At 40.6% G+C, this 23,761-nt stretch overlaps 1 protein-coding gene across 5 annotated transcripts in view; it reads right to left on the minus strand.

Annotated features, from left to right (window-relative positions):
* TOM1L1 (target of myb1 like 1 membrane trafficking protein) overlaps positions 1-23,761 on the minus strand; it is a 58,098-nt gene that overhangs the window by 12,318 nt on the left and 22,019 nt on the right. For all 5 annotated transcript variants that reach the window (XM_082707699.1, XM_082707701.1, XM_082707697.1 and 2 more), the window contains 4 exons: positions 12,508-12,641; positions 7,236-7,296; positions 6,743-6,860; positions 5,768-5,864 (listed from right to left, as the gene is read on the minus strand). In XM_082707699.1, coding sequence (XP_082563825.1) covers positions 5,768-5,864; positions 6,743-6,860; positions 7,236-7,296; positions 12,508-12,641 — 410 coding nt within the window. The remainder of the gene's footprint in view (positions 1-5,767; positions 5,865-6,742; positions 6,861-7,235; positions 7,297-12,507; positions 12,642-23,761) is intronic.

The following is a 23,761-nucleotide window of genomic DNA, read 5'->3' on the forward strand; positions in this document are numbered from 1 at the left end:
AGAGAGAGAGAGAGAGAGGAGGAAGCAGGCTTCCTGCTGAGCAGAGAACCTGATGTGGGGCTCAAACCCAGGACCCTGGGACCATGACCTGAGCAAAAGGCAGAGGCTTTAACCCACTGAGCCACCCAGGCGCCCTCTACCAAACATTTAAAGAATTAATACCTATTCTTCTGAAGCTGTTCCAAAAAATAGAAATGGAAAGAAAACTTCCAAAGTCTTTTTATGAGGCCAGAATTATCTCGATCCCAAAATCAGACAAAGACCCCACCAAAAAGGAGAATTATAGACCAATATCCCTGATGAAGATGGATGCAAAAATTCTCACCAAATACTAGCCAATAGGATCAAACAGTACATTAAAAGGATTATTTACCACGACCAAGCGGGATTTATTCCTGGGATGCAAGGGTGGTTCAACATTTGCAAGTCAATCAATGTGATACACTACATTAATAAAGGAAAGGACGGGAACCGTATGATCCTCTCTGTAGATGCAGAAAAAGCATTTGACAAAGTACAGTATCCTTTCTTGATTAAAACTTCACAGTGTAGGGACAGAGGGAACATACCTCAGTATGTTCATAAAAACCATCTACCAAAAGCCCACAGTAAATACCATTCTTAATGGGGAAAAACTGAGAGCTTTTCCGCTAAGGTCAGAAACAAGGGAGGGATGTCTACTATCACCACTGTTGTTCAATATGGTACTGGAAGTCCTAGCCTCAGCTATCAGACCACAAAAAGAAATAAAAGTCATCCAAATCGGCATAGAGGAAGTCAAACTCTCACTCTTCGCAGATGACATGATACTCCATGTGGAAAACCCAAAAGACTCCACCCCCAAATTGCTAGAACAGGAATCTGAAAATGGCAGGATACAAAACCAATACACAGAAATCAGTCACATTCTATATGTTAACAATGAGAGGAAAGAGAAATTAAGTAGTTGATCCTAATTACAATTGTAGCACCAAAAACTGTAAGATGCCTGGGAATAAACCTAACCAAAGTAGCAAAGAATCTGTATTCAGAAAACTATAGAACACTCGTGAAAGAAACTGAGGAAGATAAAAAGAAATGGAAAGATGTTCCATGCTCACAGATTGGAAGAACAAATATTGTTAAAATGTCTGCTACAATATAATCTATACATTCATGGTGATCCTTACCATAATACCATCAACTTTTTTTCACAGAGCTGGAACAAATAATCCTAAAATTTGGAACCAGAAAAGACGACATGAATAGCCAAAGGGATATTGAAAAAGAAAACCAAAGCGGGTGGCATCACAATTCCAAACTTCAAGCTCTATTACAAAACTGTAATCATCAATACAATATGGTACTCACATAAAACCAGACATACAGATCACTGGAACAGAAGAGAACCCAGAAATGGACCTCTATGGTCAGCTAATCTTTGAGAAAGCAGGAAAGAATATCCAATGGGAAAAAATACAGTCTCTTCAACAAACGGTGTTGGGAAATTTGGACAGCCACGTGAAGAATGAAACTGGACCATTTTCTTATACCAAACACAAAAATAGATGCAAAATGGATTAAAGACCTCAATGTGAGACAGGAATCCATCAAAATCCTAGAGGAGAACACAGGCAGCCGTAACTTCTGTCTAGACCTGTCTCCAAAGGCAAGGGAAACAAAGGCAAAAATGAACTACTGGGACTTCATCAAGATAAAATGCTTTTGCACAGCAAAGGAAACACTTGACAAAACCAAAGACAACCGACAGAATGGGAGAAGGTATTTGCAAATGTCTTACCAGATTAAGGGCTAGTATCCAAAAATCTATAAAGAACATATCAAACTCAACATCCAAAGAACAAATAATCCAATCAAGAAATGGGCAGAAGACATAAACAGACATTGCTCCAAAGAAGACATAAAAATGGCCATCAGACATATGAAATGGCCATCAGACATATGTGGCCATCCACATCACTCAGCATCAGGGAAATACAAATCAAAACCACAATGAAACACCACCTCACAAACCAGTTGGAATGGCTAAAATTAACAAGTCAGAAAATGACAGATGTTGGTGAGGATGCAGAGAAAGGGGAACCCTCCTACAATGTTGGTGGGAATGCAAGCTGGTGCAGCCACTCTGGAAAGCAGTTTGGAGGTTCTTCAAAAAGTTGAAAGTAGAGCTATCCTACAACCCAGCAATTGCACTACTAGGTATTTACACCAAAGATACAGGTGTAGTGAAAAGAAGGGGCACATGCACCCCCATGTTTATAGCAGCAGTTTCCACAACAGTCAAAGTATGGAAAGAGCCCAGATGTCCATCAACAGATGAACGGATAAAGAAAATGTGACACATATGTAAAATGGAATAGTACTCAGCCACCAAAAAATTGAAATCTTGCCATTTGCCAAGGACATAGTGGAACTAGAGGGTATTACACTAAGCGAAATAAGTCAGTCAGAGAAAGATGATTATCATATGATCTCACTCATAAGTAGAATTTAAAAAAGAAAATAGGATCATCGGGGAAGGGAGGGAAAAATAAAACAAGATGAAATCAGAGAGGGAGACAAACCACAAGAGGCTCTTAAACATAGAAAACAAACTGAGGGTTGCTGGAGAGGGGGCTGCATGGGGGTGACTGGGTGATGGACATTAAGGAGGGCATAATGAGCAACTAATAATACATTATAAGTTAATTAATTGAACTTAAATAAAAGATTTATTTATATAAAAAAAAGAAAAAGGCAGCAGAATTGAACTTAAATCAATAGAAATTATCCTATCTTAAGGAAAAAAACAAAACAGAAAAAGAGTGAAAAAAGTAAGGAACAGAACTCTAGGCATTTACCAGACAATGATATCAGATCTAATATTTGTGTCATCAAGAGTCCCAGAGGAACAGTAGAACATGTAGTTTTGAGCAAATATTTGAACTATAAGGCTGAAAACTTCACAAATCCGGTGAAAGACATAGACCCACAGATTCAACAAATGCAGTATAGTAGGTTGAATGGTGCCCTACCTGCAAAAGATATCTCCTTGTCCTAATTCCTGGAACTTGTGAATGTGACTTGATTTGTAAATGGATCTTTTCAGATATTTTTAAGCTAAGGATCTTGAGATTATATTATTATATTAATTGAATTATATTAATTGAATGAGCCTTAAATCCAATGACAAGTGATCTTAAAGAAAAAAGCAGAGGGAGATTTGAAACACACAGATCAGACAACATGAAGGTAGAGGCAGAAAGTGGAGTGATGTGGGCCAAGCCAAGGAAGCAAACAAACAAACAAACAAACAAAACTGCTAACAGTCACCAGAAGCTAGAAGAATGAAGAATGCTGCTAGTCTCTAAGAGTCCTGCAGAGAGTGTGGCCCTGCAGATTTCAGGTTTCTAGCCTTCAGAAGTATGGGATATTTATAAGCTTTATAGAGACATTTTTATAATTGGATTTCATCTATATAGTCACTTCTTATTACACAACACGATTTGCAGGATAAAGGAAAACAGAATCAGTTACTTTGCATCACATTATTTACTAAGCAACTTCCTGGAAATCTGCCTACAGCATTGCAGCATTGCTTGCATCACAGTTATGTGATGGTACCGACCGACTAGTCGTTTACAACACAGCCACTGACACTATTCGTTATCAACACGTGAAGCTGTCCTCAGTCCTCTCCTTCCCTTTTGTTTCTTTCTTCCCATTTTGATTCTTCTTTCTCATTTCCCTTCTCTGCCTCTGCCCCACCCTCACTCCTTTTAAGTAGAAAAGTAATTCAGTGCTTGAGCACAAACACTGGGTAACTCTAAAAACATGTCTAAATCCACTGATGTGAAAACCCATGTATTTTTATCAAGATATGCCAAGCTATGTTGAGTGAAAAACAAATGTGAGGTTCATAGGGGTATGTAGAGTATGAGTATGCTATATTTAATAAAGGAGGAAAAAAATCCAAAGACACTTTGGAAGGACAAGTAAGAAAGTGGCTATCAGGGTAGAAGCAAGATTTGACATAAGGGGAAGCAATGGGGTAGGGTGAGATCAAGTACTGTCCTTGCAGATCTTTTTTTTTAAAGATTTTATTTATTTGGCAGAGAGAGATCACAAGCAGGCAGAGAGGCAGGCAGAGAGAGAGGAAGGGAAGCAGGCCCCCTGCTGAGCAGAGAGCCTGATGCGGGACTCAACCCCAGGACCCTGAGATCATGACCTGAGCTGAAGGTAGTGGCTTAACCCACTGAGCCACCCAGGCGCCCCTTGCAGATCTTTTTATATCATTTTGATACCTGAATCATGGAAATCTGCTATTACCTAAAATACTACATTTAAAAGGAAAAAAAAAAAAACCCAGCCTTTCATACAGAAAATTCAACTTCTGTTTATTTTTTGCTATATCTAGTGTATCCAGCTTCTCCTTGACCTTAAGGTAATTGTGCCTTTTTCAGTTTCTTCTGCATCCTTCTTGTGTTTCTTAACACAAAGAGGCAAATGTTTATATTATTTCTTACTTTCTTATGCAAACATACATTACTTTGCACACTTTTTCACTTCATCATAATATATTGGTGATTGTTCCTCAGGGAGAGTCTACTTTTGTCCCCTGGTTGTGTAATAATACATTGTGTAGATATTTAGGCCACAGCTGATGCATAGTTGAGTCATTTCCAATTATTAGCTACGCCCAAATGTTGTCAAGAATAATCTTGTGGGATGCCTGGGTGGCTCAGTTGGTTGAGCGACTGCCTTCGGCTCAGGTCATGATCCCGGACTTCCAGGATCGAGTCCCGCATCGGGCTCCCAATCTCCTTGGGGAGTCTGCTTCTCCCTCTGACCTTCTCCTCTCTCATGCTCTCTCTCACTCATTCTCCCTCAAATAAATAAAGAAAATCTTTTAAAAAAAAAAAAGAAAAAAAAAGAATAATCTTGTGAACACCTCATTTTGCATAAGCAAGTATGAATTCCTAGAAATGAGACGGTGGGTTCAAAGACAAATGCATTTTTAATTGTAACAGATATTACCACTTGCCCCTCGAAAGAATTGCATAATTTTATGATAATAGCTGTTTTCCACAGCCAGTAAAGTCCATTAACAAACATTCAGACTCTTACCAATCTGTGAGGTGAAAAATAAAAAGTCACTGTAGTTTTATACTTCCATAATTTTAAGTAAGGTTGAGCATCACTGCATCTGTTTATGGACCATCCATCTCTCTTTTCTGGTGACCTATCAATTCATCTGACCTGCTTCTTCATAGCTTATGAACTTGGGCCGTTTCAATTCCCTAAATCTCAGCCTCTTCTCCTGTAAAATCGGCATAATGACAACAGCATAGATGCAAGAGTTTTTGCAAAGATTAAATATAATAAACAAACACAGCAAAGTGCCTGGCACATGGCAAGTGCTCCATAATTCGTGTGGCCATTTTTTTGTTTTACCTCCCTTGTCATTCAATTCCCCTTGTTCTTCCCCCACTGTTACCACTGAAAAATAAATAATTTTTGGAAGGCTTACCACCTAGACTGCTGTATTAGGGGTTACATATAGCATCTCAAGGAATACCCTAGAGGTATTCTCAGAAGAAAAATGAAGGTTCACCCTGGTGAAGTTTCTCATCCAGGGTCACGCAGCTGGTAGGAAGCAGAGCTGAGAGTCTATCGCAACACTGTCTGATTCCCAAGTCTCTACATTTCCTCTTCCGTCATGCTTTCTTAAATATAAGGAATCAGAAGAAGATGGTATTACCTCTGTGGTATTACTGGACATACTTACAAGGGTGTTTCCATATTTTCCAAGGCTAGCAAATCCACCTGTGGACGAAGACTGGGGTTCAAGTTGTTTGTTACAGCAGGACTTGGAGAGCTAAAATCTAGAACAAAAAAATGGACTTGTTTCGCTTTAAAAAACATTTTGTCATTCAGTTATTCTGGCTCAATTTTACACATTAAAAACAAAACAAAACAGATATTTCTGCCACCGTAAAATCATTTCCTCAAACAGAAATTAAAGGACATTATTAAATGGTAACTGGGAAGAGAAATGCTGCCACAAAAAAGGATGTTGTGAAGGTAACAGATGTTATTATATTGGGTCTTCTGAAATCCCAAACTGATCTAGAATAGAAAGAATTTTGTGTGTCTTGTTCTCTCAGGCACAAAAGTAAAAAGCCAGGGCACAGATGGAGCTCTACCCTCTTCTCCCCAAGCTCTCAACTTCCTATAATCCTGAGACACCCCAAAGTAGAAAAGTCTCACAGGTTGGATGGCTATAAGGTGGCAGACAGAGGATTTCCACTTGGACTTCTACCTCAAAAACCTGTGTTTTTTTTTTCCTCCACATTTCACCACCATGTAGGTCAGTCCTCCTAATTCCTGACTTTCTCTATCAGCATCAAAAATATTCCCTTACCTCATGCTGTAGCCCAGCAGAGAAACCCAAAGGTCATAGTGTGTGGTACAGAGTGGTTTTAAGTGTGGCCATGATGTTGAACCACCTCTATAAAAGCAGACCAGGTGAATTTGATGCGGTTCGAAGCCAGAGGATGAGTTTCAGGGATCCCCCTCCCATATATCCCACTTCTGGGTTTGACCCAACCATTTGCCAAGGAATAATTACATCTCCTGATACAGTTCTCTGACATTCAAACGGACTTCAATCCTTCCCAGGTTGCATTTAATCATGAAACCAAGCAGAACTGTCTCACATAAAGCTCTTCTGCTGGTCTGAAAGGCCCATGTGCTTATTTACTTAAGTCTGAAAGCTGAGCATTCACGGTGTTGAGTTCTCCCAGAGTGGCCCTAGGCATTGGAGGACTAAGCCTAAGGTCCAAGAGATCACAGGATGGGGCAGAAGGTTCACTGGTAGTCTGAAAACAAACAAAAACACAATTCAGAAAAAAAATCTCAGTTTATCATGGCTTTCTCCCCAGGGACTTTTTTTTCTTTTTTTTTTTAAAGGAAAATCCTATTTGGATGCATCTCGAAGAACTCTATTCAACAGGCAACACTCGTACTAATCGCATCTCACCATCTACGTGAGTTGCTGCTTAATCAAACAATCTTTTTAAGACCTCTCACTAGTAGCTTAATAATATCGAGTTGTTAAGGCAAATACCACCACCAAAACCACTCCAAATTGTTAAGGAATATCTCCTCTGTTTTAAGACTTGTTTTAGGTAAGTCTCATTCCCTACAATTTGTAAAATGTTCAATTGTTTTTTATAACATTTCTGTTCACTTACATTGGCATCTTCCCTCTCGTTCCTATTCTGCTCCAAAATCCTTTGTTGGTTCCGAGTGAATCTGTTTGAGTTAGAAAAATTTAAGTATTTGAAAGAAAAAATAGGTGAAATGCTATAATCCTTAACAAATTATTAACACACAAATATTCAGGAACAAAGATAATCAGCCTCATCCCCACTGACTCCTAATAAAGTATGTTAATAACTTAAAAAAATTTCTTTCCATTTTATAAGGGTAGTAATGCCTTTAGAGAAAACTATGAGAAAATGAATGTATATTAAAAACTAGTAATAGGGGTAGCTTGGATGGCTCGGTTGGTTGAGCATCTGACTCTTGATAACTGGCTTGGGTTGTAATCTCTGGGTCATGAGATCAAGCCCCACATCAGGTTCCGTGTTGGACGTGAAGTCTGCTTGAGGTTCTCTCTCTCTCCTCTGCCCTTCCCCACTCCCACCCCTGGCTTGCTCATGCGCTCACTCTCTCTTTCTCTCAAATACATAAATGAAATCTTAAAAAAAAACAAAAAACTAGTTGTAATTCCATCACCTAGAAATGGTCCCTATTAATATCACAATGTATTTCCTTTTGGTATCTTTTTCTGTAAGTTAATCTATTTTTAAACTTATTTGCGATTATATTTCACATAGTTCTGTATCTTAATTCAGTTGTGTTGTGAGCATTTTCCAGTTATTCAGAAATGCAATTTTTAGTGGCTGCATATTTTACCTTATGAACATAGCACACATTTAACTACCTTTTTTTTTTTTTGAAACAAACAACCAACCAACCAGATTTTATCTATCCATTGGAGAGAGAAAGAAAGAGAGTGCACATGAGCAGAAGAGGCAGAGGGAGAGAAGGAGAGGAAGAAAAAGACACCCCACTGAGTGTAGAGTCCGACACAGGGCTCAACCCCAGAACCCTGAGATCATGACCTGAGATGAAGTCAGATGCTTAACCCACCTAGCATCCCCCCACTTAACTACTCTTAAATATTTCACTTGTTTCCAATCCCATTATAAATACTATTCCATAAAAATTCAAATACATTCAACCTATTTTCATTGTTTCTCTTGATTTTTATGATGCCTGATATCTACTAAAAATATTGAACTTTACAATTTTACATTGCTCATACACTGGGGATAAAGAGAGCAGATAAATAAATGAACAATAGTTTTGAAGGAATAGTGAAGTTGAAGGCAGTAGTCCAAGGATCAAGTGTCAGCTTTATTATCACAAAACTGTAGGCTCGTGGATATAACTTCTGATCCTCAGTTCTCTACCTGCTAAAAGAGGATAGCAGCATTTGAAGCATTTCCTCAGAAAGTTATTTTCAGGGGTGACCCCTAGAAAGATAATACAGGTGGATTAATGCAGAAATGCTTTGCAAACTAAGAGTTGCCTTAGCAACATACTAAATTAGAACACGCGCTTAGGTTTAAGGATTTTTCCCCTTCTAAAACACGTTTTTTCCTCCACCTCCTTATGGCACTAGCTTCTTCTACATTAGTTATGTGCTGGGTATGAACCACCCTCACAGATCAACCCTCGAGCAACAAACTTGTTTTCTTATTTGCACAACTCTTCTCTAGATGTAATGAGCAGACACTTTAGGGGATGTTGGAATAGGGCAAATGTATTTTGCACATGGATGGATGAGAATCTTTGGGGGAACAGAGGGCAGACTGTGATGAACAGAATGGAGATTCCCCCCTTCCGAGATACCCATATCCTATCACTGGAACAGTGAGTGTGTTAGCTTGGAAGGCATATGAAAGGTTGCCTTAATAGGAAGACCTTAATAGGGAGATTAGCCAGGACTGTACAGATGAGCAATGTAACCACAAAGGCCCTTAAATGTGAAGAGACATGCAGAAGAGGAAGCAAGAATGATACAATATTAAAAAACTCAACGAGACGATGTTGGCTTTGAAGATGGTGGAAAGGAATCATGAGCCAAGGAGAGTGGGCAGCCTTGAGAAGCTGCAAAAGTTAAGCAAATGGATTCTCCTCTAGAGCCTCCAAAAACGAATGTAACCCTATCGACACCATGATGTTAGCCTGGCAAGACCTATTTTTGGACTCTTACCAAACTAGGTAATATGTTTATGCTGTTTTGAACCACTAAATTTGTGATGATTTGTTATAGCCGCTATAGGAAACTAATACACCAAGACTATGATCTTTTCCAGGGGCAAAATATATTTCTCAGAAGCTTCAGACTTAAGTGTTTCTGTCCCACAGTTGACTGCAGTTGCTTTTGGCACACATGGTTCAGAGCTGAACCGGAAGGAGCCATTCACAGAAGGAACCCAATCTCTTGATATCTAGGCATTCCCCTTCAGAAGTTATGAGTCCATGGTCTTCATGGTTTGTAATAGAATTCGCCAAAATGAAAACCAGAAGGCAGCACTCTGCTGACAGCCATGTGGTCTTCCTGAGCTATCTTCCCACTTAACCAAGATTTATATCACACAAAACAAAAGGCAAGAAGTTGAGTTTGTTCAGTGCTCAGACAACACTGGTTGCAGGGCTCACATGCTCAATCAATGCCCAGTCATCTTTTCACATGAAGGGCCTGTGGTCTCTGATAAGGTAGTACATAAGAGACAGTGAAGGAAAAAACTCCATTTCACAGCTACTGGTTTTATGTCACTGATTCTCTTGGTTCATTCATGGATCAACAGAAAAATCTAATCAGTAAGTTAAATGGCCCAGTGGGATACTAATGGGGAGGAGGGAGAAATTAATATTTAATGAGTGTCAACATGCTAGCACTCCCCAAGATGCTTTTATATACATTAATTCATTTAGTTCTCAAAACAAAAATGAAACCTTGAAAAGAGGTAATACTATCCTCTTTAATAGACAGGAACAAACAAGTCTTAAAAAGGTAAGCAGTTTTCCCAGAAATCCTCAAGATTTGATTCATAAAAAATTTTTTTGAATCCAGCCCTGTTCCCCTATTTCCATTATGAACCACTAAGTAGGGTCCACACAAGGGAAAAGTGTCTCACCCACAACGCCAACATCATTCCTATTGAGAGATGAGGATCTAGAAAAAGTGTGGGGAGCTCAGATGCTCTGGAATTACTAAGACAGGAAGTCCTAGGGATAGTTTTAGAAAGAGACCAGGAGACTTGTCTGGGGCTATGGGGCTTTTTTCCCCTCCTTCTTTTTTCAGGTTCCTAATAATGGATCTTTGGGTGTATTTATGTACACTGCTTTACACAATATTTTAAAAGCACTGAAATAAGTTGTTTTATATAGGTAATATTGTTAATTCAGAAAAAAACACAAAAAAAAACCCTCAAAAAAACAAACAAAAAAAGATTTTAATTGTTAACTCAGATTCATTTGTTTTAACTTTTTATTAGGAAACTTTCAAACCTATAGGAAAGTAAAGAGAACAATATACTGAACACCCCTGTATAAATATATTGTTTATTTAATATAAATATATTAAAATATATAACCATAACATTTCATCCCTAGATATTTTAGAAGGCATTCTCCAAAAATAAAGACATTTTTCAGCTTAACCACTGACTTAACCATTGTATTTTCCTCCTTAAGCTCTTAATATTAATTAATATTCAATCCAGGGGCGCCTGGGTGGCTCAGTGGGTTAAACCGCTGCCTTCAGCTCAGGTCATGATCTCAGGGTCCTGGGATCAAGTCCCACATCGGGCTCCTTGCTCAGCAGGGAGCCTGCTTTTCTTTCTGCCTCTCCCTGCCACTCTGCCTGCTTGTGTGCTCTCTCTCTGACAAATAAATAAATAAAATCTAAAAAAAAAAATTAATATTCCATCCATATTCAAATTTCTCCCATTAGCAACTAAATGTTTTTTAATGTTAGCGTGCTCAAAGTAGGATCCAGGCAAAGCCCACACACCACATTCGGTTGTTGTTCCTTTATTTTTTAAATTTAAATTTTTTTTTTAACCTTTTGACTCCCTTCTCCCCATTCCTCTCACCTCCCACCTCCTGTGTCTCTAGCAAGCACCACTGCATTCCTCTGCACCTACGAACGTGGTTGGTTTTGTGTTGTTTTTGCTTTTCTTGTTGGATTTTTTTTGTTTGCTTGTTAGATTCCACAGGAAGCTATATTTTTATACATTAAGACAGAGGAAAAAGTCACCTGTCAGTGTAGGCATGCCCTAGCTCCTGGTGGGGGGCAGGGAGTTTGGATCCTGGCTGCTCACTCTCTTCCCAGGCCTGTGAGCTTTTCTGTAACTTCACAAACCCTCCGAGCTCCTGCTCTGCATCGTGCCCCATCGATGCCCCCTCATTTTGCAGTACTCACCACACCCGCACTTCCTCATCAACACTGCCCTCCCTCCTCTGTACTTGGATTACATCTGGCTGATACGCTTACCGAGCAGACCCAATGCACTTTGTTTCACTGCACTTATTTCAATTTCCAAGTGTGTCTACTTGTACTTAAAGGCGTTTTCCTGACTTAGAGCCTTGTCTATTCCGATAGATTATAAGACTCTTATTTTGATGAATGAAGGAATTAGAAACAACTAAAACACCTAATAAGTGAACCGGGAAAGACATAGACTATTATGGAGCGCTTAAACATAACAGCTTATCAAAAGGAATTCAAAGCACAGACCACAGAGATACTTGTTACACAGTGAATAAAATCGAGAGAAACAGAAGCATATGTTTTTTTCCATGATCACAACTATAAAAATGCAGAAAAAAGGCGAAAACATTAGTGACAAAGTGGTGAGTATTTAAAATTTTTGCCTTCATCGTTTTCTGAATGGAAATTAAAAAAGAACAACTCTGCTCATATACAAAATGTCCCCACTACTGCTCTGGTGTAGTACAGACTGTTTTCTTCATATACAATGTCGTCCCCTCTCCTCTGCACTGTTCTTTGTTCTTGTCCATCTTGAACTTAGGATAAACCTTACTCTTACTGTGATGCTCTGTTTATACTGTTCATCTGTTTGCGTCTACAATGTGCTCATTGCAGACGTTATCAGGTGAATAAGATCCAGGCCCTGCTGTGGTCAGATGTTTGTGCTGCACGAGAATGCCCAAGAATGCTCCCGGCACTGCGTAGACGTGCCCTTACTCTTGCAAGCCATATCACAACCTCCCAGAAGGCCAGGCTCACATTCCCTCTCTTGGAAGGAAGGCAGCCTTGATCTTAACCTAGTATTCACCCAGCAGGTACTCTTACAAGAATGCCGAGTCACTCTGGAAGAAACTACAAGTGGGAGAGAGTGGAGAGGACGCACATCAGCTCACCTCTCACATCCAAGGAGGGCGTTATTCAAATCCTCATTCACTTGAATTAGCTCAATGGTAACGTCTTCATTCTCCACCACTATGAGCAGGTCCATGATCCTCTCCTGCATCTCCCGACCTGTCTTGTAAAGTTTCTGCCAAAGAAAGGAAAAACATTTCATTTTCCATGCTAGGGAAGTCCTATTAAGAACTGATGCACCAATGCGTGTATGTCGGTTGATCACGTCCCCCATGAGTCACCTATGGGAGATTACCAAAGTATTTAATTATGTAACACTTGTCCTTCTTATCAGAAGGCGATGAGTTACACATGATCATATTTTCCTCTAAAAACCAAAATAGGTATCATAAGAATACTACGGTACACTGCACAGAACACTAGACTAGAAATTAGAACTGGTATATGGGAATTCTAGAGGTACTGCTTACAACCGCAGAATACAGAAATCACCTGTTTTCTAAATCTCAGTTTCCTCATTTGATAAGTGAAAGTTATACTGGTTGCCACATCTACCTCAAGGGGTGACATAAAAAGCAAATGAGATATGAAATGAGGAACTCTAGGACTATTAGGCACTACATAAAACACAAAATGCTTACTGTCGCTATTAGTGATAGTAGAAGAAAGTAGTAGTTAAAATACATTTATAGTGGCACAATTTTCCTATTATATTTCACTCAAATAAATATTTAAAGTTTACAATTAACAGTATCAGATTCCAAGGTAAACTGAACCAAAATTAAAAAAAAAAAAAAAAAAAAAAAGAAGGTCAGGGATACTATTCTTGTTTGGAGTCACTACATTAAGCCAGGACTGCATTCCCCAAACTAGCTTTTCCTCATAAGCATCACGGCACCTACAGCTGACACACTGATTCAGAATCTCCAGAGCTGGAAAGGGTCTGGGAATCTTTTTTTTTTTTTTTTTAAGTAAGCATCTTGAAGTGTCTCTTATGTACCCTGACAATTTGAAAACTGCTGCCTTACAACTTATATCCTTATAGGCAAGCCTGAGGAGCATATAACTAATACTCATATTTCTTCAAAGCCACCACAACTAGAATTTGTAAACATTAACAGTCCATTAAGGTGAGGGAAGAACACCTTCAAAATGAGAGTGACAGAACTTGCTAGATCATCAGACTATTCCATTATCTGACTCGTTTCCCCTCAAGAAAGACAGTCAAAACCATTTAGAATCTCTAACCATCTATTACAAGAGTCCTGACAGGAAATCTCTAAATAAACCCATCAGCGCATTAGTCACTGACATTTGGACTCAGAAGTAAAAGCCACTACCCTCTATAGAATCCTAACAAAAAACATTTAGAAGACAAAGGGAAATGAAAAGCAAAAAAGCAATAAAGACAGAGAAAGGATAGACTCTGGTTTTTGTAACCCCCATCTGCTGCTGGAAAAACTGTCTTATTTGCTAATGACGTGGCCACTATCAGCAGAAGTTGGCAAACTTTTTTTTTTTTTTTGGCCAACTTTTTTCTTAAAGGCCCAGATAATATTAAATATATTCTGTTTTGTGGACCATATATTCTCTGTCAGAGAACACAACTACCCGACTTGGGTAATATGCAAATAAGTAGGTCTGGCCATATCCGAATGAAACAAAGACAGGTGGTAAGCTAAATTTGGCTTTCCTATGGTCTCCTGGAATAGTGCAGAGAGCAGACTTTAGACTCAGTACAACAAAGACCACTCCCGTATGCATACCTGACATGGGATTTTTCTAGTTAAATTTTAGATTCGGTTTTGTTTTGCTTTTTACACATCTATAAAACAAGGATAACAAGTATCTTGCAGGGTTGTTTTAAAAATAGGAAACGAGTGGAGGGGCACCTGGGTGGCTCAGTGGGTTAAAGCTTCTGCCTTCAGCTCAGGTCATGATCCCAGGGTCCTGGGATCGAGCCCCACATCGGGCTCTCTGCTTAGCAGGGAGCCTGCTTCCTCCTCTCTCTCTGCCTGCCTCTCTAACTACTTGTGATCTCTGTCAAATAAATAAATAAAATCTAAAAAATAAATAAATAAAATATAGGAAACAGTAGGGGCGCCTGGGTGGCTCAGTGGGTTAAAGCCTCTTCCTTCAGCTCCGGTCGTGATCCCAGGGTCCTGGGATGGAACCCCACATTGGGCTCTCTGCTCAGAGGGGAGCCTGCTTACCCCCCTCTCTCTCTCTGTCTGCCTCTGTGTCTACTTGTGATCTCTGTCTGTCAAATAAATAAAAAAAGAATCTTTACCAAAAAAAAAAAAAAAAGGAAACGGTAAAGTTGAAACCCCAGGGTGTCCGGCACGTAGTGGGTAGTCAATGTATTAATGATTGCATAAGGAAGTATCACTGGAAAGTTAACTAGATAGCTAATACAACCCTGTAGTACACATTTACTCAGGACCCAATATTATTCCAAGGAGAGAAAAAAGAACAGCATTTAACATAACCCCCATGATGAAGGGGAACTTTCCCATTACCGAGTATAATGAAATTGTTCTTGCTCATTGGCAGCCTTGCTAGAGCAATGTCAAGATCAAGGAAATACAAGGGCTGTTAGATGCCCGTGACAAAAATGTAGAAATTAATTTGAAATGAATTTGCAGCCAACATCAATAGCCCCCGGTCACAAGAAGACCCTCTCTTTGCCCTCTCAAAAGACAGATGGAATGGAAACATGAAAGGAACACCACATTTCTCAGCAGGTTTGCAGAGCAGAATTTGAAAAACCTCTTCAAAAGCCAGCCCACTCTGATCTCTGCAATTGATGTCTGTCTCAGAGGAGGGCCACGCCACCTGGAAAGAGCCTAGATCAAGCACCATGAACCCAGAGGATGGGTCAGAAGATCCCCCACTGGCAGGCACCTGCAGGGCTGTGGAAGTGGGGAACCAGAGGGGGAGAGAGTCAAAAGAGAGTAACAGCTGCTGGTGCATATGTCCCTCACAGAGCCCCTGGAATTGCCCCCCTTAAATACCATATCAAAGCAAAGGTAGGCTTCTCAGTTCAAGGGAATTTAACAATCAATTCAAAAGTCTTTGGAGCAAAACAAAAGAGCTCATTAAGGGCTTCTCCTCCTGACATCCAGATGGCTCTAAGTCTTCCAGGGAGGACTCAGGAATTAAGGAAGGAGGTTCTTTTGCTCTTTCAACTCCAACTGTAAGCAGCCCACTTTCAGCAACACAGTGCAACTCGATAAAAAGAAAAACTGAAGTGCCTGACCATCTTCCCTGAAAAAGAAAACGGGAAGAAATGTGTTTCTTGCAAGCCTTCTCTCGAAATAATATCTGCATGGCGATACTCGTATTATCAGCCCATAACATATTTCCTCCCTCTCTGTTCTCCCCATCCAGACTGCAGGAGCTCCAGAGAACTTCTTTATCTGCAAAAAATTAAAAACTACCCCTCCCAACCTAAAGCTGAACAGTTCTCAGCAACACTTGCTTATAGTCCTTTCCCTTACAGATATCAGCTGAATAAATTAACGGTCAAGGTTATACTCAAGGGGCGCCAGGGTGGCCCAGTGGGTTAAGCCTCTGCCTTCGGCTCTGTTCATGATCTCAGGCTCTCTGCTCAGCTGGGAGCCTGCTTCCCCTCTCTCTCTGCCTGCCTCTGCCTACTTGTGATCCCTCTCTCTCTGTCAAATAAGTAAATAAAGTCTTTAAAAAAAAAATTATACTCAAAAAGATCATTAACTCAGTAGAATCCTGATCCTTTTTCCTAACCAAATATTATCAAAACTTTGTTTCCCCAAAAGCCTTAGTCTTCAATAGCTCCTTAGCTCCTTTGTCCTAAAATCATTAATTCTTCAACAAAGAGCATCAATCCATTCAATTCAACAGAAATGTAATGAACTCGGGACACCTGGGTGGCTCAGCTGATTAAGTGTCTCTGCCTTCAGCTCAGGTCATTATATCCAGTCTTGGGATCGAACCCCACGGTTGGGCTCCCAGCTCAGCAGAAGTCTGCTTCTCCCTCCCTCTCTGCCTCTGCCACTGCTTGTGCTCTATCTCTCTCTCAAATGGATAAATAAAATCTTAAAAAAAGAAATTTAATGAACTCATTCAGTGTACAAAGTATGTGCTATAAATAAACATGCATAGTTGTATGGATTTAAAAGCATACAACTTGGTTACTGCCTTTAAGTTGCTTCCAACGTAGCTAGAGAGCTAGGAAAAAACAGGTGAGCCACCTATACTAGAAAGTTAATTCTGGACTCAAAATGAGAAGCAAGTTGGTATAATGGATAGAACACTGGTTCAGGAGAACAAGGTTCTCCCTTCAGCTCTATGACTTGCCACCATAAAGGAAGGAAGATAGTCTCAGAGACACTGCAAGTCCCTTCCCCAAGTTTCTGAATGGTAGAGGCAGTAAGTGTCCAGTGGAGGGCTTTTTATTTTATTGTTTTTACCCCCCTCCTCCAAACTGATAACAAATTATCCTTATAGGATGAAATTTTAGATTGACTTGATTTTAAATTTCTCTACTAAGTTAGACTAAGGATTTCTCCAGTTGCACTTTTTTTTTTTTTTTTTAAGATTTTATTTCTTTTCTTGACACAGAGAGAGAGAGATGTCAAGAGAGAGCACAAGCAGGGGGAGCTGCAGGCAGAGGGAGAGGGAGAAGCAGGCTCCCTGCTGAGCAAGGAGCCTGATGAGAAGTGAGGCTCCATCCCATGACCCTGGGATCATGACCTGAGCTGAAGGCAGACGCTTAACCAACTAAGCCACCCAGGTGCCCCATCTCCTGTTATACCCCGAAAAATCAGAGCTTGCTTTCTCCTACAGAAGACTAAGACAAAAACAGAAGACTGAAACGAGAGGTACGGAAGAGTAAAGTAGCCCAAAGCCAAGTGTAAAATGCGAAGGAGGCAAGGAAGACTCGCTCCACGACGTTTCAACCCTGTGACCAGAGCTGACACTCTTCATGCATCACAACACTCAGACGGGACACCGCTCAGAATCTTTGTACCCCATCTTGGGGCCACCCCCAATGAAGGTCAAAGCCCACGAGCTACATGGCCGCAGGGAAAGGTATGTACTACACAAAATAGTTTCCCCGCCTACGAGTTTCACAAAGAGCAGGAGCCCGGCTAGGTAATGGGGCTTCAGGATCTAATTGTTTGGCCTGAAAGAACCAAGAAGGGAGTTCAGACATACCAGACCTCAGATGGAGGGACACAGACAGAAAACGGGCTCCAACAAACAGAAGAGCTAGTAGCAGGTAAGCACCCACAGACAAAAACAGGAGAGATTCCAAGTACAGAGGCTGGTTTTAACATTAATAAATTGCATCATAAGACTGTGACCACTGCTAACGTGTATGTACATGAAAAGCCAATGAAATTCAGAGTTTTCCTACGCGTTGAATGCTTCTCGTGCTCCAGATGCACCAACCACACAGTCTGGCCTGTTCCATGCCCTGGGGCCTGGCTGATAGGGATCACCTCACCAAGTCCCCTGCCCAGCAAGCAGTACCACTGGTAGGAAGTTGAAGGAAGTCAGGAGAGTGACATCTGGACATATTTCCCTCTACTCCTTCCACCAAAAGCACCTCCATTATTCTTTCCTTTGGGTTCTGGCAAAACTTCCCTCTTGTCTATTTAGGCCTCGGGATATTAGTTAATAGCAGAGGATAGTGAACTAGCTCCTGTAGTTTCCTTAAACCCTGCAATATCTTGCTGAATAAATAGTACCTTGATTAAACTCTCCTCAAATTATCTAAATTGAGCATGCCATCTGTTTCACTGACCAACCCTACAAAGGCATGAAAATACCTACTGAGGATCATTAAAATAGTAGGATGCCTGCACAGAGCTGAATAAACAGATCAAACAAAACAGCCTCCAGAAGGATGTCCCTGTATTAGAATGCAGAATATGATGAAGGAGTGTTCGAAATTAATGGAGATGGTATGAATTGTTAGTAAATGTTATTTGGACAACCAGCCATCGAAATGGAAAAAAAAAAAAAAAGGATTCAGTCTCTCTCATAGCAAGGATAAAGATTTTTTTTTTAAAGATTTTATTTATTTTGAGGGAGAGAGAGAATGAACAAGTGGGAGAGGGAAAGAGAGTGTGAAGCAGTCTCGGCACTGAGCACAGAGCCCGATGCGGGGATCAATCCCACAGTGTTGAGATCGTGACCTGAGCTGAAATCAAGAGTCTGACTCTTAACCAACTGAGCCACTCAGGTGCCCCAAAGATTATTTTTTCTCTTTTTTTTGAGAGAGGCAGTGAGCAAGTGCAAAGTGGGGGGTGGGGCAGAGGGAGAAACAGGCTCCCCACTGAGCAAGGAGCCAAATGCAGGGCTCCATCCCAGGACCCTGAGATCATGACCTGAGCTGAAGGAAGACCATTAGCTTAACTGATGGAGCCACCCAAGAGCCCAAGATTTTTATTTTAAATTACACAAAATCTGGGGAAAGAAAACATTAATTTATCAAAGGTATTTTTGAGTGACTATATCATATCCAGGCACTGCTCTGGGAGTCAGAAGCTGAGCTCTAGGTCTGATGACTTTTGTGGAGCTTCCATTCTGGAAGGCAGAGGCAACTGAATATTCAAGACAAGCATCTGAGAGTTAGGGGGAGGATGAAATGGTGATGGGGCAGGAGACAAATCAAGAGTCCAGTGCCTGGGGACTCAGGACAGACTTCTCAGAGGAGGTGACATACTCAGCTCAGAGTCATGAGAAAAAGTTGGCCTTTAGAAGAGAGGGGGATCATGACGGTCGAGCACAAAATCCTCCCCAGTAAGAACAAACTCGGTGTGTCCATAGAACATGGTCAGTGTAATGGACCAAGGAGAAGGGCTGTGTGGGCTGTAGAAAGAGAGGTCGCAGGAGCTGCTCAGGGAGGGCTTTGTGGCCAGGATAAGGAGGCAGGGGTTTTATTCCAAGTGTGACGGGAAGCCACTGGATGGTTCCAAGCAAGGATGACATGAGGTATTCTACCTTTTCAAAAGCTATATAGTGATGCTTGGTATCATCAGTCATTAGCAAACACAAATCAGAATCATAGTAAGATACCGTGTCGCACCTGCTAGACAGCTATTTATTTAAAAAACAAAACAAAACAAAAAACCCAGAGAAAAACAAGTGTTGGCAAGGAAGCAGAGAAACTGGAACTTTTGTACGTTGTTGGTGGGAATGTAAAATGGTACAGCCACCATGGGAAGCAGTTTGATACTCCCTTAAAAAGTTAAACCCAGAGTCATAATTACCATACAACCCAGCAGTGCTACTCCTAGGAATACTCTCAAAAGAAATGAACACAGGAATACAAAATAAAACTGGTGGATGAATGTTCATAGTAGCATTCATTGCCAAAAGGTGAATGCAGCCCAAATGTCCATCAAGTAATAAATGCATAAATAAGAGGCAGCATATCCACACAATGGAATATTATCTACTAAAGGAATGCAACTCTGACAGGTGCTACATGAGTGAACCTTGAAAACAAGGTTAGTGATGCAGAAGTGAAAGAAACCGAACACGACAGCCACGCAGTCAATGGTTATACTTACATAAAATATCCAGGATAGGTAAACTCACAGAAACAGTGAGCAGGTAGGTAGAACTGGGCAAAGACAGGAAGGGGGAGAGACTGCTCAGTGGGTATAGCGTTTGCTTTTTGGAACTAGTTCCAAAAGTTCTGGCTCCATTGTGCACGTACTAGATGCCACTACAGCATATACTTTAAGATGGTTAATTCTTTTTATTTCTTCAAAAAGATTCGTGAGTGAGAGAGAGAGCGCATGCACATGTGTACACACAAGCAGGTGTATAGGCAGAGGGAGAGGGAGAAGTAGGTTCCCCGCTGAGCAGGGAGCCCAATGTAGCTGGATCCCAAGACTCCCAGATCATGACCTGAGCTGAAAGCAGACGCTTAACCGACTGAGTCACCCAGGTGCCCTAGTTGATTCTTTATTGTGCGAATTTTACTTAAATTTTTAGAAAAAGCGAGCTGTATAGTTTTTGGTTTCCAGCACAGTATTCTACTCAGGAGCCTGAAAACCTTCCTGATAACAAAATACCTAAAAAAAAAAAAAAAAAAAAAAATGCTGGATATAATATAATGCTATTTTAACATACATGCCTAAGCATTCAAGAAAAAAATGAGAAACCCTCAAAGGCTGAAAAACCATATAGGACCCCAAGGATAGGAGAGGCAATAAAGGTACAGGGCTTGAAAAGCACCCATCTATCAAGATACACTAACTTTGAGAAGCTGGAGGCTATCAAGATGGGATGATGGATCAAAAAAGCCCATACACAGGGGCGCCTGGGTGGCTCAGTGGGTTAAGCTGCTGCCTTCGGCTCAGGTCATGATCTCAGAGTCCTGGGATCGAGTCCCACATCGGGCTCTCTGCTCAGCAGAGAGCCTGCTTCCCTCTCTCTCTCTCTCTTCCTGCCTCTCCATCTACTTGTGATTTCTCTCTGTCAAATAAATAAATAAAATCTTAAAAAAAAAAAAAGCCCATACACAGCTGGGACACCTTAATAGCTAACCTATATGAAATATAAGATATATATATATAACTTATATTTCATATAGGTTATATATATACATATATATATGTATATATATATGTATATATATTGGCTTCTGACCCTGGTTCCTGACACAGAGCTCCTAAATCCCTGGGACTTCCCTGTGTGATAAGAGCATCTTAAGTTCTAATGAAGCAACCCTTGGTGGGCTCCTGGAAGGGGGCTGGTCACCAGAGAGACAAAGCCACAATCAGAAGCTCAGAACTTCACCCCCAGCCTCCATCTTCTGCGTGGGGAGAGGGGCTGAAGATTAGAGGTAATGGTCAACATGTCTATGTGATAAAGCCTCTGCAAAACCCCAGAACAAGAAGTTTAGCAGGTTTCCAGGTAGGTGAACACATCTACATCCCAACTCCTTGGGTACAAAAGCTCTTGGAAGCCTTCTGGGCCTTGTCCTATATATCTTTCACCTGACTATTCATCTGTACCCTTCATAACACCAGCAAATATAAATGTTTCCCTGAGTTCTGTGAGGCATTCTAGCAAACGGTCCAACCAAAGGAGGGGGTTCTGGGAACCCCCAGTTTACAGCTTACTGGTCAGAAGTATGGGATCCTCAGATTTTTGCAACAGGCATCTGATGGGGATGGTGTCCCAGGACTGAGCCCTTCCCTGGTGAGGTCTGTGCTAACTCTGGGTAGTTAGTGTCAGAACTGTCTAATGTGAGGTGTGTGGGGGGGGGAACCTCTCACACTTGATGTCAAGAAGTGTCGTGAGAAGAGAAATGGTTTTCTTTTATGAACTAATTGAGTGTCCAAGAAAAAGATTTCAATTCTTGTCAAAAGAATGTAAGAAGATCATTCCTCATGAGATCTCTTTGTGTTACTAACGAGAAACATAAAAAGAAAAATAAAGTTACACATTCAGTAGGATCCATACAACAAGCTGGTCAGGTGCCAGAACGCTTTCAGCTTCAACGGCCCATGAGTGGTATTCTAATGTTGATTTACACACCAAGTCTCCTTATTATTCAAGGCAACACAGAGCCCTAAGTGCTGGCATCCAAACAGCGTATTAGCATCATCCTTGCAAAGCGCAATCAAACATCTGTACCCGAAGACTCTGGCCCCAAAACCATTTCTGTGTTCTCCAGGATGGCACACAGTATAAAGCTGGATTCGTGTATTTAAAGGGGGATGTTTCAGCGTACATTTTTAATGATGGACTGTTTGCCACAGATGGATGAAGAGAGGAGAAAAGTCACAAATCATGTCACTTTAGAAGCTCTGGAAAGCCTGGGAAGCCCGTGTGGCACTGGAAATACTGCTGTGGCCATTTCTGAAAAATACCATTCATCCCATGGTCTTACTCTGATGTTTAATTTTTAAATTTTAGTTAACATGCTTATTATACACCAGGAGTCACAAAATTTATTATCCGTAGGGGCGCCTGGGTGGCATGGTGGGTTAAAGCCTCTGCCTTCGGCTCAGGTCACAATCCCAGGGTTCTGGGATGGAGCCCCGCATCGGGCTCTCTGCTCAGCAAGGAGTCTACTTCTCCCTCTCTCTCTGCCTGCCTCTCTGCCTACTTGTGATCTCCATCTGTCAAATAAATAAAAAACCTTTAAAAACAAAAACAAAGCAGGGGCGCCTGGGTGGCTCAGTGGGTTAAAGCCTCTGCCTTCGGCTCAGCTCATGATCTCAGGGTCCTGGGATCAAGTCCCGCATCCGGCTCTCTGCTCAGCAAGGAGTCTGCTTCTCCCTCTCTCTCTGCCTGCTGCTCTGCCTACTTGTGATCTCTATCAAATAAATAAATAAAATCTTTAAAAAAATAAATAAAAATACAAACCTTTAAAAAATTTATTATCCGTAAAAACTTCAGTGGAGGATTTTTTTTTTTAATTTTAAAGATTTTTATTTAGTTATTCGATAGAGAGAGACACAGTGAGAGAGGGAACACAGCAGGAGGAGTGGGTGAGGGAGAAGCAGGCTTCCCGTGGAGTAGGGAGCCTGATGCAGGGCTCGATCCCAGAACCCTGGGATCATGACCTGAGCCAAAGGCAGACATTTAACCACTGAGCCACCCAGGTGCCCCGGCGGAGGATTTTTTTAAAAAGGATTAATACATAGGAACTGTATTTAATGATTAATTTTCCTTTTCGTCTCCTAATTGGATATATTAATACTACCTTTGTTAAGTATCCTCTTAGCTCTTTATTTTATACATATAGAAACAAAGTCCAAAGATGATAAATGATCTGTCCAAAGTCAAGAAACCCAAGATTCCTTAGCAAAATGAGGTGAGGTTCCATTGTAAAATACTCTAAAAGTAATACACTTACAGCTTCTGATCTAAAATATTGATTTGTTTCTCAAGGCATATTATGCTGATGTTCTGTAGGATGCCAACATGCTCAGCAATGTAGAGTCTCTGGTCAAATACATTTGTAAAAAAGACTCTGAGGGACCTTTACTATACTAAGAAGCTTTATGAACCTCCAGGAGGAGAAATATAATAGGTAGTTTTGCAAACTTATTTGACCACAGAGGTCATTTCCCACACACAGAATGTAATATAAGATAAGTGGTAAATGATGTCTTCAACTGTTTCCTAGAATTTTGTATTACTTCTTTAGAACTTATCTCAACATCACCACATGAATCTTTTAAAAATCTTATCAAGTTACTTTTTTTTTATTTAAAAAAATTTTTTTTAAAAGATTTTATTTATTTGAGATAGAATGAGTGAGAGAGAGCATGAGAGAGG

Source organism: Mustela nivalis (genome assembly GCF_964662115.1).
Source record: "Mustela nivalis genome assembly, chromosome: 17".
NCBI lineage: Eukaryota > Metazoa > Chordata > Mammalia > Carnivora > Mustelidae > Mustela > Mustela nivalis.